Here is a 17,423-nt window from a genome sequence, read left to right as displayed (position 1 = left end):
AAGTTCTCAAGGGAGAGCTTGGTCCAGTCAATCTTCTGATGGGGCAGAGAAAACACACAAGGCACTGGGCATGACCCACTCCTCTCCAAGGCCCTAGGACGGAAGCCAAGTCTGTGACCCTGATCACAGGCCACTCTCTTTCCAGGCAGACACTGCATCTGAATAGCACCCTGAGCTCTGCATTCACCAGCAAAGGGGAAAATGCGAGCAGGGTTGCCACTGGACAGCCCGGTCTACACTGACCAGGTCTGTGACTGTGGACAAGCTTCTCCTCCAGTGCCTCAGCTTGACCATCCTCAAAGGGACACCCATCTCCACTTCTCACACTGCATGTACCATACAAGTCGAGGAAGATAAGAGACACACGACTGCCTGGACAGATGCCGGCTGTGCTGCCAACAACAGGACCCACCACGAGGAAGCTGGTGTCACTCGCCATGACCACCTCCAGGCAGCCTCGGAGCTGTGTCCAAGGTGCCCCTGTCTGATGGGGACCAGAGCCTGGAGCCCTGCGCTGCCTTCCACGATGGTGGGTCCTAGGCTGGATGCCTTCCCTGCCTAAAAACCAGCAACCGGACAACCCCTGTGGGAAGGGCCAGGCTGGCAGTGGCTCAAGTTTTCCAGTGGCTGTGTACCTTCATGTCGTCCAGGTTGGCTGGCAGGGCTCCCGGCTTGCCAGTCAGTGAGGTGCTGTTCTGACGTGCCAGCCCACAGGGCCCAGGGGCACCTGAGCTGGAGCTGCTATTGGTAGTGGAGAGGCTGCGTACTGGGGGGGTCCCGCTGCTTCCCAGGGCCTCACCTGCTGACCTGAGAAGAAAAGGTGGAAATGAGCACCCATCCAGCATCATCCGTGGCCGCTGCAGGGTTGGGTACAGATAGGCATGGGGCAAGGGCCTAGCGCAAAGGCTAGGGTGGCCCTGCCTGCAGACCACTCTGTAGCATCCAGACCAGAGGGTCCTTAAAGATGTGGGGTTCACCTCCACCAGATCTGGTACCTGCCTGGCTCAGGGTGGCTCGGGAAGGGCAGGGGCAGGTGGTGGCGGGTGGGTGCCTACTTTGGCGGGGCAGGCAGGATGGCCTGGTAGTTGTGGTGCTGCTGCTGCTGCTGGTTGAGGATCTGCAGCTGGAGGAAGAGCTGCTGCTGCTGCAGGATCTTGGCGTAGGATGAGTCCATGGGGGGTGCCCCCCTGTCCTGCTTCTGGTCCGGGGGGATGTACTGGTGGTACTTGAGCTTCTTCACCTTTGGCTTCAGCTCCTTGGCCTTCTTGCTGCGCTGCGACTTCTCACTGGCAGACTTGGGTTGGCTTTGCTGAGGGCACAGGAGACAGGGTGCCATTCAGGGGCAGCCTCAGGCTTCTCGGTGTGGGGCTGGCAGCTCTCCCCACGCCTGTGTGGCTTCCGAGAAGACATCTCCATCCACACTTTGCCCATTTCCACAATTCCCCATGGGACCATACACTCCGTTGAAAGCAGAAACGTGCCCAGAAATGTGCCAGGCAAGGGGCTGGAGTGACAAAGAGGGCTGTGCCTGGCCCCTGGCTTAAAAGAGCTTCTAGCTTGGAAGGTAAATCAACCAAATGTTCGAGCACAGACATCACCATGACCCCAAGCCAGAGTGAACACAAGGAGGTAAAACCCAGCTGATTGATGGAGCTTGGGCTGCACCAGACCAGGCACTTTACAAAGACGGAGCCACGCAAGCTTCTCAAGAACGCTGCTTGCTCTTTTTGGGGCTGGGGGGAATCCTGCCAGGTAGGAACTGTCATGTCTACTTGAAAATGGTGAACAGGCTCAAAGTCACTTGCCCAAAGTCACAAGGAGATCTTGTTCTTTTTCTAACACAGGACTCCAAAAGCTCCTATTCATGCCCCCAAAGACCTCCAGCTGGCACAGCTGCTGGGCCAGGAGAGTCAGAAGACCCAAACTGACCAAGGGCCAGTAGGCGATATGTGGGAGGCCTGTTCTTGGAGCAAGGAAGGGCACAGTTGGACAAGGTGAGTTAGCAAGGGAGTGCCAGAGAGAGACCGCGGAGAGCTGAGAAGTTTTGAGCAGAGAACGGCAGACAGAAGCGTACAAGGCTGGATGTAGGAACAGGTGGCGTCTAGACCTTGTGGCAATGAGGACCGAAAGGAAGGTTTGGGCAGGTGACCCACTAGTGGAAGAACAGACAAAGTGAACATGTGGCAGGTGAGGAGTGACCCCAGAAGAGGTTCTGGTTTTGCTGGGAGCATGGGAAGGATGGAGAAAGGGCAGGGCTACCAAGGCTGTGGGGCCAGGATTGTTCCAGAAGAAGGGAACAGAGCCACAGAGAGCCTCTGAGCACAGGCTGGGGAGCAGGCAGAAGTACAGGCAGAGGGAGAGAGGAGGCAGAGGGAGAGAGGAGGCAGAGGGAGAGAGGNAAGTACAGGCAGAGGGAGAGAGGAGGCAGAGGGAGAGAGGAGGCAGAGGGAGAGAGGGGACAGAGGGAGAGAGGGGGCAGAGGGCAGAGCCTAGGGAGCACCTCCAATTAAAGGGAGGAAGAGGGAGGCAGGGAAAACACAACCAAAGAGAGAGAACCCCAATAGCTGGGCCAGGAGCACAGCGGTGGGGATGGACTTGGATTGAGGCCCCTGAAGATAATGTTTCAGTCCACTGGTGGGGTAACTGAAGAGATGTGTAGACAAAATACACAGACTCTTCTTCCAAACGTGGGAGGCAAAGGAAGGCAACAGGAGTGTGAGCAGAAGCACGCTGGAGGGAGGAACTCTGTGGGAAAAGCAGGGACACCTGTTGACAGTGAGGAAGAGAATGCAGGTGCAGGACAGGCACTGAGGAGGCAGCGCCTGGGCACGCAGCACTGAAAGCAGGCGTAGGCTGGGAGGAGAGGCCACTCACTGCTCTGAGGCCTGAAGGAGGAGACAGTGACATTCAGGAAGCCATAGTGACTTTCTGACATGGAGGAAGCAGGAGACAGCAGAGATGACAGGGTCATGTGCAGAGGCGGGACTGGGGATGTCACCACGGGACAGAGCCAGGGAGAGTCACAAGATGGGCAGGCAGCTCCCAGAGCTAGTGGGGCCTTCTAAGGCCAGAGCACGAGCGCCAGACAGCCCAGGCTACAGACTGTCGGCCTCTCCTGAGGCTCAGATGGCCAGGGGTTGCCAAGCCAGGCACAGGGTCTGTGTGAGGCGAGAACCTAGAGAGTAAGAAAGGACAGAGCAGAAAGGGTACGGGTGGAGCAAGTCAGGGAGGCGTGGGCCAGGTGGAGGTGTGGGGTTGCGGTCCCTGAGATCCTGGTGGCCAGGCAGTTCTGTGGAGCAGGGGGGACCCTGCAACAGCTTTTGGTGCAGCTGAATTTAACAGCAGACGCCTGAGTCCATGAGGCCAGTAGTGCCCAGCACAGGGTTCCCCACACCGACGGCAGTAACCCCCGCCTCCTGCCGGCATTTCAGGTCAGGCCTTGGAGGAGGAGGAGAACACTCAGTGACGCCTCCTGCATGCCTCCGGCCACGTCACTTCACCTCTCAGTTCCTCTCTTGTAGCAAAGGGCTCTATTTCTGCCTCACGGAATTGTTGAGTGAACAAGACATAATGTGTGGGAATGACTTCATGGATGAGAGCAGGAATGAGTACCTGGAATGCCCAAGGCCAGCCCACAGCTACCAATAACTGGTGGCTATGATCGCAACAGCCAGTGTTATGTCGGACAACGGAGAGAACAGGAAGAAACTCCCAGACCAATGGGAGAGGACGTGCACCACACCCCCTGCAGCTGTCCCCACAGCTGGAATGAAGTCACAGCAGGACTCCAAAGGGCACCAGGAAGGGGAGGGTACAATCACTGGCAGAAATGTACCTTAATGAGTGTGGGGGTGGGCTTGGCAGTGGGGACAGTGGTTCCATTGGTGAGGCTGGGAGGCAGCAGAGGTGGGGGAGGCAGAGGAGGCTGCTCTGCCAGGAAAAGCATTTCTCCGGAATCCGGGCCCATCGGAAGTTGAGACACAACCTGAGAGGGAAAAAGGGAAGTGAGGACATGGCCACCTCCAGGCAGGGTGTGCCCAGCCTGCCCTGACCCTACACAGGGTCCTCAGACGCCACCACTGTCAGAGGGCAAATGGTGGGCAGAGACTGGGGGAGGAGAAGAGCAACCCCCAGGGTGGCAGGAGGAGCTAGGAAAGAAAGAGAGAAGGCAATGAAAAGGTCACAGAACTGAATATACTCAAGAAAAGCAGGCTGCTCCAAATAAATGAATACAGACTGGGCCAGTGAGGTTTGCAATCCCACTACAAAGCAGCCGTGGCCAGCGTCGTCCTCCACCTGACCTCTGGCTGGCTGGAGAGGGGCCTCTGCCCACATCTCCCACCAGCAGGGAGCCCAAGCAGCCAGCACCTGAGCAACTAGGGTAGCATCCCCCTGGCTTCCCTGTGCCAGAGCAGGAGGTATACCCTGGCCCAGGAGAGAGACCTTACTCTGGGCAGCCCTAGCACCTTGGAGCTGGGGAAGCATCTGGAAGCACACACTCACCTGGGTGGGGGATGCAGAGGTGGCACTGGGCAGTGGTTCGCTGACTCGGGCCTCCAGGGGTGACGGCACAGAACCCTGGGACTCATGGCTGGCAGGCTGCTCGGGGGATAAGGCATCGCTGCTGTCCTCATCGAAGGAAGAGCTGTCTGCGACTTTGGGATAGTTCACCTGGCCCACTGAAACCCAAAGCTGTTATGAGATTCCACCTGCAGCCCAGAGCACAGGTGAGCAGGGACAGGCCTGGCCCACAGCCCACACGCTCTGTGAGGCAGGCAAACCAAGGAGACTAGCAGCCAATCTGCTTTCTTGGTCTAAAAAAGCTCTGGTCATCATCATGACCCTGCAAGAGAGGCCAGAAAGGTCTCCTAGGCCACCAGAGTGACCTCATGGGCTGAGCAAAGGCCTCCTTTAGCCTCTTGCTTGTAACTCTATACTGTGTTTAATCTTCAATGTCAAGTTGTCCCTCCTCCCTTGCTCCTCCCTAGGAGACCTGGGCTACCTTTCCACCTCAACCGTCTCCCTATTGTTAAAGGTACTCTGTATCTTCATCCCACACTGCACAAAACTCTCTTCTTCCCCCATGATGCTTACAAACGGGGCAGTGAGGGCTCTGAACCAGCTAACGAGGGACCAGAAAAGCCTGGGTAACAGCCCTGTGAGTGTAGCTGAATTCCCCAGAGGCCAGGAACAGACTAAGGAGCCTGGCTCTGGGCTTCACATGGAGGGTATCCCAGAAAGGGGATGTTTGCCTGCACAGGTGAAATAGAGGAGGTGTGGTGACCTCCTCTAGAGGCCAGTGGCTCGCAGACACCCAACACCTGGGTAGCAGGGGCACCAGAAGAAAACAGCCTGCTGGCTGTAACTGCCCTGACCTGACCCACTGCCAGGCTCTGGATGACTGTGAGTACGTGTCCTCCTGAGGCCAACTGGGAGGCAGAGGCAGGGGAGGAGGGCGCAGCACAAAACTTCTGTTCCATGGGGTCGCAGTGGGAAGGAAAGATGGGAACAGAGGCAAGGAGGCTATTTCAAGAGTCACTGTCAGAGCCACCGGCTCAGCACTGTCGTGGGAAGAGGTGGGGGTAGCAGGTTCTCAGCTGATCTGCCATCCATGCAGAAGGAACTGAGGCAGTGGTGAAGGCAGGGGTGAAGGCAGGGGTGAGCTGCCGCCCAAGCCTGGGGAAGTGTGCTGTGTGGGAAGACCCCAGGTAAGGAAGAGGAACAAGGCACAACAGCTCAGGCTGGGTTTGTTCATGCAGTAGCTCTCCTAGCAGCTCTTCCCCTCCAGCCAGGACCTGAGGTTCTCTCCTCCCTCAGGACCTGGGAAGGACGCATCCGAGCTTCTTCCTTACTGGCGACTGTGGTGGTGGCTTGCTCCTCCATCCCCTCATCTGTCCCAGCAGGGGCAAGTACGCAACACACAGAATGGGGCTTGCTGACCACGTGTACTTCATGCCAGACACAAGGCTAGATTTCCCCACTATCTCCTACTCCCAGCAAGGGCACCGGCTTTGGTACAGCAGCCCCAGGGCGGCCAGAACTGACAATGGTGAGCGAGGGTGGAGGAACTGTAGCTTCCACCAGATTAGTCCAACCCAAGGAAGCTGCTAGCCATACTGTGGAAAACCCAGGGCTGGTACAGGCCAGGGTCACTACAGACTATTTCTCTCTCCACTCACAGTCACATCCTGGGAACAAAGATGGGGACCCTGCCCTCCAGGAGTTTATGGTCCAGTTGCCTTGGAGCCCCATGAATGCTCTGCTAGACAGAAAACACAGAAGCTGAGGGCACACTGAGGAGAGATTCAGGGAAGTCTTCCTGGAGGAGAGGACTTAGTGTGAACCTTGAAGATAACTGAGGGGCCTGGAGGAAGGGTCGGATGGGGAGGTTAGGTGTGTGGGGAAGACCCCAACCCCCATCAGCCCTTTTCTCAGGCCTCAGAACGGTCTGCTCCCCCTGCTCCCACTGCCCGCTTCCTTCTCACTCATCTGAGCCAAACTTCCTTCCCAGCTTTGCCTCTCCTATCTGAGCCAAACCTCAACCTCAGCCGGGGTTCCATTTCCTCGTCCTCCTCCCTCCTCTTCCTCTGAAGGTGCCCATCCTCCCATATCCTTGACTCTTTCCTCTCAGCCCAAAAACCTGCTCCATTGCACCCAGCCTGAAAACCCCTCCCTAAGCCAGGACCTGCCTCTGTTTTCCTTCTCCACAGAACTATTGAGCAAATGAGCTACATTTGCCATCACTGCCTTCTTCCCTCCTACTCGACTGTACAATCTGGTTTTTGCTGGCAAATGCTCTGTGTTCCTTAAAGTCCCCAACAATCACCCCATTGCCAAATTCCTCAAACAAACAAGCACAGGTCTCCAGGACACTGCCCGTGTTGTTCCCTCTTGTCCCTCTGTACCTTTTCCACCTGGCAAAGTCTGATCCAGCCCCCAAAACATGCTATAGTGTGGGCACTTCCCTGGCCACCAACACCTGTCCCTATCCCTGAGAGACGTCCCTCTGCTGAGCTCTCACAGCGCTGACACACACATATCCATTGTTACACTGTCCATTACAGCAACTGCCAGCTGGTCTAGAATGAGTGTTATTGCTGACAACAGCAGCAACCATTGTGTGAGTCTCTCTAGGCACCAAGGACCAGGCTGGGCCCTTTATATTCATCATCATGTGTGATCTTGCAAGCAGTCGCACAAGGCAGGTGACTCAGAGACAGTGTTGCAGGGCCATGGCCTTCCTACTAGGCAGCACTGGCATCTGACTGGGAACCAGACTCAGAAATCAGTTGTTTATACATTAGTCTTCTCACATCAGACCCACGTGAATTCTTTGAGGGCACAAGTCATATTTTATTCATCTTTGTGACATCAGGACTTCACACGGCCTGGCACACTGCTGACTCTCGGCACACATTTATCAGACTGTGGCTGGCTGCAGCATCTAGAACTGGCTTGGCCCCTACACTGGCCTATAACTTGGGACTGCTGAGGAACACACAGAGGAAACCACTGAGATGAGGCAAGACGAACGCCAGGGAAAATCTGTGAATTATAAGGGCTACTATATCAACATGGGGAAAGGGCTCCTCCGGGCCCAGTGTGGGCCAGCCTACAGTAGGGTGGCTACAGTGCAGAGGAGGCCCTAGAAACTGCCAGTCGCCTCTAATCAGGGCCCAAGGCCTAACTCAGCATGCCCTGGGGGTCTGCTGCAGTGTTTCCCCTCTGCCCAAAACTAAAACTATGTTAGAGGAAAACCTGAGCCTCTTTCTCTGAAGGCACAACTGCCTCAGGAGGGGCAGGCAGGTGCTGTCTTGTCAGGGATCGGGTCTTGGGCCCACTGCAGCGAAGGAGACAGGTCTGTACCAATTATCACCAAAATCGAAGAGTAGGATAATAAATATATTTGGTTTTTATCCCCCAGTTCTCATCACAGAGCAGCTAAAATCACAGAGCAGCTAAAACCCTTGGAATTTCCTTAAGGTCAGGAGTATCTTCAGTATCTTCTTTCTACAACACCTGAGCTTATGCTAATGTGATGATCTGGGAGAGACTAAGGATTGGGCCAGTCACCACAGAGACCAAGTGATTAGAGGATTAGAGGACTGGAACTACCAGCCCATCCACCAACCTCCAGGAAAGTGGGGGTGGGTATGTAGGATGTGGAGTGGGGGCTCTGAGATCAAGCCTATAAAAACTCTTGGATAACAGGATTTGACGTGCTTCTCTAGCTACTGGGAGGGTGAAGGCCCGGAGTGGGCAGGGAAGTTCCAATACCACCACTCCCCTGGCACCCCACTACACTGTGCCATCTGCCCCTCCCTCTGGCTGTTCCTCTGCCTCCTTTATAATAAGCCAGCAAATGTAAGTGAAGTGTTTCCCCGGGTTCTGTGAGCCACTCTAGCAAATTATCAAGCCCAAGGAGAGAGTATAGGAACCCCAATCGACAGCTAGTTGGTTAAAAGCAAATGTAAAATAACCTGGGGCGTGGGACCAGCATGGGGAGTGGGGCTAAGTTTTGTGGGACTGAGTCCTCAACCTGTGGGATCGGACACTCTCTCCAGGTAGACGGCATCTGAAAAGGGCACCCAGCTGGTGTCCACTGGAGAACTGCTTGGTGTGTGGGGAAACACCATGCCAGAATACCAACACCAGAAGTATTCTGTATTGAGCGCAAATAGAGAGAAAAGAGGCTTTTTCCCTTTTACACTAAAGGAATGAAGTCCAAACTCCCAAGTGTGCCAAGAGGCCCTGCACATCCTGGACTGTGCTTACTGCTCCCACCTCGTTTTTGTTTTTGAGACAGGGTCTCACTCTGTCGCCCAGGCTAGAGTGCAGTGGCACAATCATAGCTCACTACAGCCTTGAACTCTTGGACTCAAGCGATCCTCCCACCTCAGCCTCCTGAGCAGCTGAGACTACAGGTGTGTGTCACCACAGCCAGCTAATTTTTTTATTTTTTTGTATAGGTGAGTCTCCCTACGTTGCCCAGGCTGGTCTCAAACTCCTGGGCTCAAGTGATCCTCCCACCTCGGACTACCAAATCACTGGGGACCTGGCCTCCCACCTCTCATCTTGATACTCTCCCTTCCAGTGCCTTCTCATCAGGTCCTAGGGTTGTTCTCCCCATCTGGAACACTGTCCTCTCCTCCCTTGTCCCACCCCCTCCCACACGCTTTCACGAATTCCTACTCATCCTTCAGCCCCAGGCTTGGCTGTCACCTCCTCTGACAGCTGCACCCCTCCTGATGCAACCAGGTTGGGTGCCCCTCCTCTGTGTTTCCAGAGTACCCTGTGCTCCCTCCAGCACAGCTTCTCTATCTTGCCTATTCACCTGCCTGTTACCTGCTCCACGAGGCATGAGCTCCATAAGGACAAAGGAACTTGGTCTGCCCTGTGGGGCTATGGTCTTAGCACCTAGCACACTGTTTGGGTCCATCAATATTTGTTGAGTGAAATATCTGTGGAAAGGGCCAGTCTCCAAGAAGAGATTTCACTAATAAAAATAAAGAGTATTACACAGATTTCTAATTCCTGGCATCTCCACACGTTCACACACACTAATCCTGACATCTACCTACTCTGTGAAAGAGGAAGCAACCCGAGTTTACAAACATGGAAAATGAACAGCGCAAGGCCTGTTATTTACTTAATTACTGTTGTATGTCCCTGTTTCTTAAAGCAACAGGCACTATCCCAAGTTCACACAACCCGCGCATGAGGCTCTCAAACTCTGTTAAGAAGTCAAGAGCCTCAGCCCAATTCTGCTTCAGCCTGGCACTCCCTCCCCATCTCCCCTCCTGCATCTCAGCTGCCTCTCATGCAGGGTGGCTGGGTCCTCCTCACCAATGATGGCTTCCTTCAGGCTGGACTCAACAGGAAGGATGTTCTTCTCCACCAGCTCCATGGGGCCAGGCCTCTGTGCAATCTTCTCATTGAGGTCATCGGCTAGTCTGGCTCTCTTCAGCTTCAGCTGCTTGGCCTGGAGGGACGGCTCAGCCGAGGTTTCTGCCCATGGGAGAGAAAGGGGTGCAGGAAGATATATGAGTGGACGTGGTTCTGCCCTGGGAACTCCAGAGCAGCTCTCCTTCCTCCTGGGCAAGAGCAGAGACTGTCAGAATGGAAAGCATATCCCAAGCAGAGAAGAGTGGCCTGCCTTGAAGTTTCACAAAGACAAGACAACGGGTTCCCACTGTGACCTGGCAGTGCACGGTCACACACAATTACAACCAGGCAGAGGCAAGCTCAGAAGAGTTTCTGAGGTGGAGCTACAGAATGGAAGCAGCACCAGATGACAGAATGGTCTCCACTCTCCCTCAAACTTGCTGTGTTACTAAGGCAATTCACATCTCTGCTCTGGGTTTCAGTGCCTTTGTCTGCAAAATATGGGACTCAGAATAGAAAAGTTCTCTTCCAGCCCCTCAAACAGCTCAAAACTAGACAAACAGCTGGGCGTGGTGGCTCACACTTGTATTCCCAGCACTTTGGGAGGTCAAGGCATGTGGATCACCTGAGGTCAGGAGTTCAAGACCAGCCTGATCAGTATGGTGAAACTCTGTCTGTACTAAAAATACAAAAAATAGCCAGGCATGGTGGCAGGTGCCTGTAGTCCCAGCTACTGGGAAGGCTGAGGCAGGAGAACTGCTTGAGCCTGGGAGGTGGAGGCTGCAGTGAGCTGAGATTGTGCCACTGCACACCAGCCTGGGTGACACAGCAAGACTCCATCTCAAGTTTAAAAAACAAAACAAAACAAAAAAACACTAGACAAACAATAAGTAAATATATTTATGCTGCTTCCAGGAGCCAAAACCTTTCTTCACTAAAAATGTGGGAAGACCGCCAGGCACAGTGGCTCATGCCTGTAATCCCAGCACTTTGGGAGGCCAAGATGGGCGGATCACTTGAGGTCAGGAGTTTTGAGACCAGCCTGGCCAACATGGTGACACCCCATCTCTACCAAAAATATTAAAAATTAGCTGGGTGTGGTGGCGCTCGTCTGTAATCCCAGCTATTCGGAAGGCTGACGCAGGAGAATCGCTTGAACCTGGGAGAGGTTGCGGTGAGCCATGATCACACCACTGCACTCCAGCCTGAGCAACAGAGCAAGACTCCATCTCAAAAAAAAAAAGGGCAGGTGGGTGGGAAGGAAGACGTGTGCAGCTGGGGCCAGCTATACATCTAGAATAATATTAGATGGAGCATGGTATATCACAGACAGTCAAGTGAATGACTGACTGAATGAATTAATGAATATAAAAAAGTGTATTTTAAACACAGATTTTAGATTAGGCATGATGGCTTGCACCTATAATCACAGTGACAGAGTAAGACTGTCTCAAAACAAAACAGATTTTGGCAGAGAGAAACAATCTCACACCAAGGGATGGTGGGACCCTGGAGAACAGGCCAAGCCAAACTAAGAGCGTGTGACTGCGCTTGTTGAGAGTCCCTCAGACCAGCGGCGGTTACCATGGCACAGCTGTCATACTGTGTTAAGGCTCTGGCTTACCCCCTGCCAACAGAAATGGGAGAAGAAAGAAGCAAGAAGGAAATGGGTAGTGCGGTGAGAACTGCGTCTAGATGAAAAAGCAATTCCAATCTCCACACCTTCCAAAATGTGCATCCTGACCAGCTCCGATCTCTCCGGGCGGGAACGAATCTTCCGTTTGAGATAGTCCTCTGTCTACAGAAAAAACACACCAAGAAACTCTCAAATCCAGGTACACAGGCTTATGGCATGGACAGGATCACAAGAGCAGCCTTGGCCATGGTGGCTGCTGACCACCTCTGCACCCCCACAACCTTAACTTGATGATGGCAGGGTCCAGAGGCAAGAGGAAGCCTGGAGAGAGCACATCAAAATCCAACTGCGCCTGCCAAGGAAGGGCGCCATCCTTCAAGACCATTTGTCTCTCTGAGGCTGGACTGACAATATATCTATTAAAAACTACTATTTCTACTACCATAAAAGTAATATAAGTCCAGCAAAGAAAATTTAGAAAACTAGAAAGAAAAATAAAATTAAAAAAACTTTAATCAGCCACTGTTAGTATTCTGGGATATCTGTTTCTAGTTACTCTTCCACGCAGAAAATAGGCTTAACTTTGCAGAGCTGTAATCATACTGAATATTATTTTATATCCTGCTTCAAAAAATGTAACATTGGGCCGGGCACAGTGGCTCACACCTGTAATCCCAGCACTCTGGGAGGCCAAGGTGGGCAGATCACTTGAGGTCAGGAGTTCAAGACCAGCCTGGCCAATGTGGTGAAACCCTGTCTCTACTAGAAATACAAAAATTAGCCAGATGTGGTAGCTGGCAACTGTAATCCCAGCTACTTGGGAGGCTGAAGCAGGAGAATCACTTGAACACTTGAGGTGGAGGCTGCAGTGAGCCAAGATTGCCCCATTGCACTCCAGCCTGGGCGACAAAAACGAAACTCCGTCTCAAAAAAACCAAAAAACTGTAACACTGCATGATCTCATGAGCATTTTCCATTCATTTTGAATGGCTGCCAAATGGAATACTAATTTTGATACATGGTATCAAAGCTCTAGTTCCTCAAAGTCCAATGTCCTAATTTCTGCATTTATGAAACTCTGGGCAAACTACACTAGTCCCTCAACAGTCACAGAGCCATCCCACCAAATGGGGCTAATTATAATATATACAGTCCCCCAGATCTGACTCTACAGAGTCTGTGCTCTTAACCTCTGCACCAACATTTTCAAACCATAGAACATTAGCGGATCAAGACCAGCAAAGGATAAGACAGGCCAGAGAACACTAGGAAATGAAGCCTCGGAGGACATTATATACAGTAAAGGAAAAGACTGGAAAAAAAAAAAAAAAAAAAAAGGCCTCTTCTCACCTAGCCATCTGCCGCCTTGGTGTTCTGGCCGGGCAGCTCTGTGCTAGCCCAGGGGTGGCTGAGCAATCCAGGAGATGGTTTAAAGTGGCTGTGGGCTCTGGGTCTATCACCCCACGTGCAGTGGGCAAAAGTACTGCCTCAGCTGCAGCAGAGAGTGGTAAAGCAGGTGTCAGGTGCTGCACATCTTCACAGACAACAGAGGAAGGCTTATTCTCTAAGCCATCTGAAGCTCTGACCAGTGGCCATGACTGAGGTAGAATACAGTACTGATTAAGAAAATATATGGAGGAGCTTCTGGTTTGCTAAAGGCATGGAGATGCTAGGAGGGTGACACACCCACCTGGAGAGGGCACAGAAGCTCCTCGTCCCTTCCCACATACCTATGCATCTCTTCTACCTGGCTGTTTCTGAGTTGTATCCTTTATAACAAATAGTAAACATATTAATGATGTCAAATGGCTGTAATCTAGACTACCTAGAAGCTACTCTGGACTGGTTTAGAGGGTACAAGGTCTCTGACGGAAAACCAGAGAATTTTCAGGGCCAAATTTAAAGATATGGATTTTGCAACTGATATCCTTAAAGGCATTCATGACCACTAAAGCACATTTGTGTCAAAGAAAACTGAGGGGAAAAATCAGTTTGACCAGGTACAGTGGTGGATGCCTATACATCCCAGCAATTCAGGAGGTCAAAGGTAGAAGGATTGCTTAAGCCCAAGAGTTGGAATTCAGACTGGGCAACACAGCAAGATCCCACCTCTAAAATTACCCAAAAAAGCAAAGCAAAGCAATCAGTAGTGTAAATACAACAGCATCTCTGACTCCCTCAAGTGTGATCCTGACATAGCTGAAGCCATGGTGGATGATTTCCCACCGCCATGTATAGCTGCCTATGCAGCACCAACAGATGTGGGTAGCTGGTTCCAACACCACAAAAAGAAATGAAACTTCTCTTGAATACAAGCTGATATTGCTGTGTCTTATTCATCTGGAAGTATGAGATGCAAAAGTAGCAGCTTTTCAAAGCTTTAAGCTTTCAGAATTAAGTAAAGCAAATTCTGCTGTAACCAATCCAATATATTCATTTTTCATATCTCAACTAAGATAATTTTTAGTACGTGCGTAAATATGGAAGTAGTTATTGTAATGTGGAAGTCATCTGTGAACAGATGTGCATGGTAAGCAAATTGAGTGTTAGGTTACCACGTGTTAGGAAATAAAATCATTTTGCTTAAAAAACAAATCTAGAATCCACAGACAAAGGTTTGAGTCCCAGCTTTGCCACTTATTGGCTGGACAAGTGAGTTAACTTCTCTTAACTGCACCTATAAAATGAGGATAATACTACCTAATTCATAAGAGTTGATGTGAGGATAAAAAAGAAACAGATACAACCTCTTATATAAAGGTGCTCAATAAAACAGACTCTTCTAATCAGCCCTACTGGTCCCTGCCTATTCGAGAAGCAGTCAAGGAAATGGTGCCCAGTCTTCTGACCGAATAGGGGCACAGGCAATGCCATCCTTTCCCCCTACACTGTACTCTCAAGTGCTCTCGGCAAACTAAAACACTGTTGCTTGTTACTCCTTTGGTTCCCAGGACCCCTGATTTCATTCTTCCCACTTACTCTAAGAATTAATCATGATTTTCTAGGAGGGAAAAAATGAAATAAAGTTAAAAAAAAAATAGTATTGGAGGTAAATATTTCTGAGACTCTAAAACAGCTGTGAGGCTAGGTGCGGTGGTTCATGCCTGTAATCCCAGCACTTTGGGAGGGCAAGGCAGGCAGATCACTTGAGGCCAAGAGTTTGAGACCAACCTAGACAACATGGTGAAACTTCATCTCTACTAAAAATACAAAAATTACCCAGGTTTGGTGGTGGGCGCCTGTAGTCCCAGCTACTTGGGAGACTGAGGCTGGAGAATCACTTGAAACTGCTGGGCAGAGGCTGCGGTGAGCTGAGATCACGCCACTGCACTCCAGCTTGGGTGACAGAGTGGGACTCCGTCTCAAAAAAATAAAGTAAAATAAAATAGCTGTGGGTCTTAAGGAGATGCAGACTATGATCTGTGTAGGGGATTGTCTTCCCACGATGTTATGTGAAAAGAAAAAGTAAAGTGAGTGGGAGGGGGAAACAAGTTCTGGTGACTTCCCCATCTCTACCCACACTGGGCAGCAGAATATTCCTCAGGGGCCCCTGGGGAACTGAAACTGAGAATTGGGATGGGGATGCAAGTAAGGTGCTACAGCAGAACACTTGGGCTTGGAGAGTGGGCCAGTTTCTGCTTTCCACAAGAGTCAAGTGGATACTCTGGGCAGATGGAGACCAGGGAGGTTTCCTACCCTTTGGAATGCCCATCCTGTGAGGTGTGGGCAGTGTAACCCTGGACTTGGGAAGCTTTTCCATTGGCTAATGTTTGTGTCTCAACATCTACAAAAGGTTAAGTGGAATTAAAGATGGGGAAATACCAGTGGTCTCCAAAGCACTCCAAAATTCAGGGAAGGAGGATCAGGTGATTGTTCCTTATCCTTAAATGTACTAAAAGAGAAACCTCATTCCAATCATGTTCCATATAATCACCACTGGAGGTGGATGAGAGACGGGATGAGGTAGGAGAAGAAGAGTTTTCCATTTAAAACTGCAAGGCCAGGGCTGGCCCTAGAGTCTAGCAGGCTCTGGCCTCAGAGTTCTATGGAAAGCTCTAAATGGAAATATAACCAGCAATACAATGAGCTCTGAAAATGCTCTTTCGGGGTTCTGAGGGAAAAAAGGTACCTTACCCTTGCCCGCTCCAAGCTCCTTCTCTGCTCATGAAATGCAGCTGGACTTTTCAAAGCTGTTGAGAGAAGAACCATAAAGAATTACCTTCAAGCGAAGCATCATGTCTAGGGCTACAATATTCAGTGGAGAAGGCACCTTAAATTCATGCTACTGGCCAGGCGCACTGGCTCATGCCTGTAATCCCAGCACTTTGGGAGGCCAAGGCGGGCGGATCATGAGGTCAGATCAAGACCATCCTGGCTAACACAGTGAAACCCCGTCTCTACTAAAAACACAAAAAATTAGCCAGGCGTGGTGACAGACACCTGTAGTCCCAGCTACTTGGGAGGCTGAGGCAGGAGAATGGCGTGAACCCAGAAGGTGGAGCTTGCGGTAAGCAGCGATCGCGCCACTGCCCTCTAGCCTGGGCGACAGAGCAAGACTCCGTCTCAAAAAAAAATTCACGTTACTGTTACTAGTACTATAAATATCAGCCGAAGTGAAGGCAATGACACCTGAGTAAGCATGTATTTTTATGGTTTAGCTACCCCATTCAAACAGTTTTGGTAGAAACCAAAATATGATTCCTAATGGGAACTGTCACTGCCTAAGCTTGGGCTGTCTAAAGCGCACCCATGGAATGTAACTTTAACAAACACCCTGGCCCATGACTGGACTGTCAGCCGCAAATCCCCCATCAGCCAGGGCTCCAAGAACGCCTGCTAGGCCTCACATTATTCTCAGGACACCTGCACACAGGAAGGGGCATAGATGCATGCCAGGTCAACCTTACTTCCTCAGCCTCACGAGGAATCATAAAGTGGCCAAACTGTTCCAATGGGACAGTTAAACCCAAAAAGATGTATGTCCACTCGGTGCTATTTCCTTCTTCACTGCACCTGATATTTATAGTGCTGCTAAAATTAACTTGAATTTCATCTCTAAGGACTAAAAGAACCCCACGGCAATTATATGTGAAGGAACACATACAACCAACAGCTGACACGAAGGGCTCAGCTCTATTCTGGGGATACCACATAAAGACCACAAGTCTCGACTTCTGCAAACAACACTCAGGTGGCAAGACCAAACCAAGAGCCTCCAGAAAGGCTGTACCATGAATGAAGGGTCTGACTCCTTTTGTCAAAAACTTGACTGTAAGGACAAATAAATTTTAAGATATTCTGAGGATGAGAGGGAAAGGCCTGACTCACTTCAAGTAGGGAACAGAGGCAATAAGAGAGAAATTTATAAGACTGTGGTCAGTTTCACTTCTGCTGCCCTAGAATTTCCAAAGAGCTGTGAAACTGTGAGCAGAGATAACTTTTGCTAGGCTGCTGGCTGCGGTAGGAGTGCAGGGTTAAGGAGCTGCTAAAAGTAGCAAGAGAGCATAGATAGGACCCTATCCTGCCTGGGCCTTTGTGCTTCTTCCTCCTTCCTCCCCCCTAGTGGGGGGCTGGGCCTTAGCAACAGTAGTTCCAGAAGAAAGTTTCAATTGTCCCAGCAGTATTTATTTTAAAAAATTTTTGTGAATCTTAAGATAAAAAAGAAACTATAGTCTTAAAAGTACTACTGAGATCCCATCTTCTAACAGAAGGGGGAGCTCTAGATTTAACAAATAACATCAAAGAAAAACCACTACAGGTTACCTCCTCAACTTACCTGGGCACTATCCGTGCTTCCCTACTTCTTACATGGACAGGTCGTGGGCATTTCAGTGGGTAAACAGACACCCACTGCACCTGCTTCTACTGTGTAAAGCTAGCTCAACTCCAAAAGCCCTGCTCT

General features: G+C 51.1%; 1 protein-coding gene across 6 annotated transcripts in view; it reads right to left on the bottom strand.

The window, feature by feature from the left end:
- MRTFA (myocardin related transcription factor A) overlaps positions 1-17,423 on the bottom strand; it is a 273,324-nt gene that overhangs the window by 9,842 nt on the left and 246,059 nt on the right. For 5 of the 6 annotated variants that reach the window (XM_025400081.1, XM_025400083.1, XM_025400084.1 and 2 more), the window contains 7 exons: positions 15,656-15,711; positions 11,608-11,683; positions 9,847-10,008; positions 4,504-4,679; positions 3,836-3,985; positions 1,056-1,309; positions 636-807 (listed from right to left, as the gene is read on the bottom strand). In XM_025400081.1, the coding sequence (XP_025255866.1) occupies positions 636-807; positions 1,056-1,309; positions 3,836-3,985; positions 4,504-4,679; positions 9,847-10,008; positions 11,608-11,683; positions 15,656-15,711 (1,046 nt within the window). The remainder of the gene's footprint in view (positions 1-635; positions 808-1,055; positions 1,310-3,835; positions 3,986-4,503; positions 4,680-9,846; positions 10,009-11,607; positions 11,684-15,655; positions 15,712-17,423) is intronic. The other variant, XM_025400085.1, reaches the window with a different exon arrangement.

This window comes from Theropithecus gelada, chromosome 10 (genome assembly GCF_003255815.1).
Source record: "Theropithecus gelada isolate Dixy chromosome 10, Tgel_1.0, whole genome shotgun sequence".
NCBI classification, from domain to species: Eukaryota; Metazoa; Chordata; class Mammalia; order Primates; family Cercopithecidae; genus Theropithecus; species Theropithecus gelada.
Note: the sequence above shows the minus strand (reverse complement) of the source record. Positions and strands in the feature narration are given on the sequence as shown.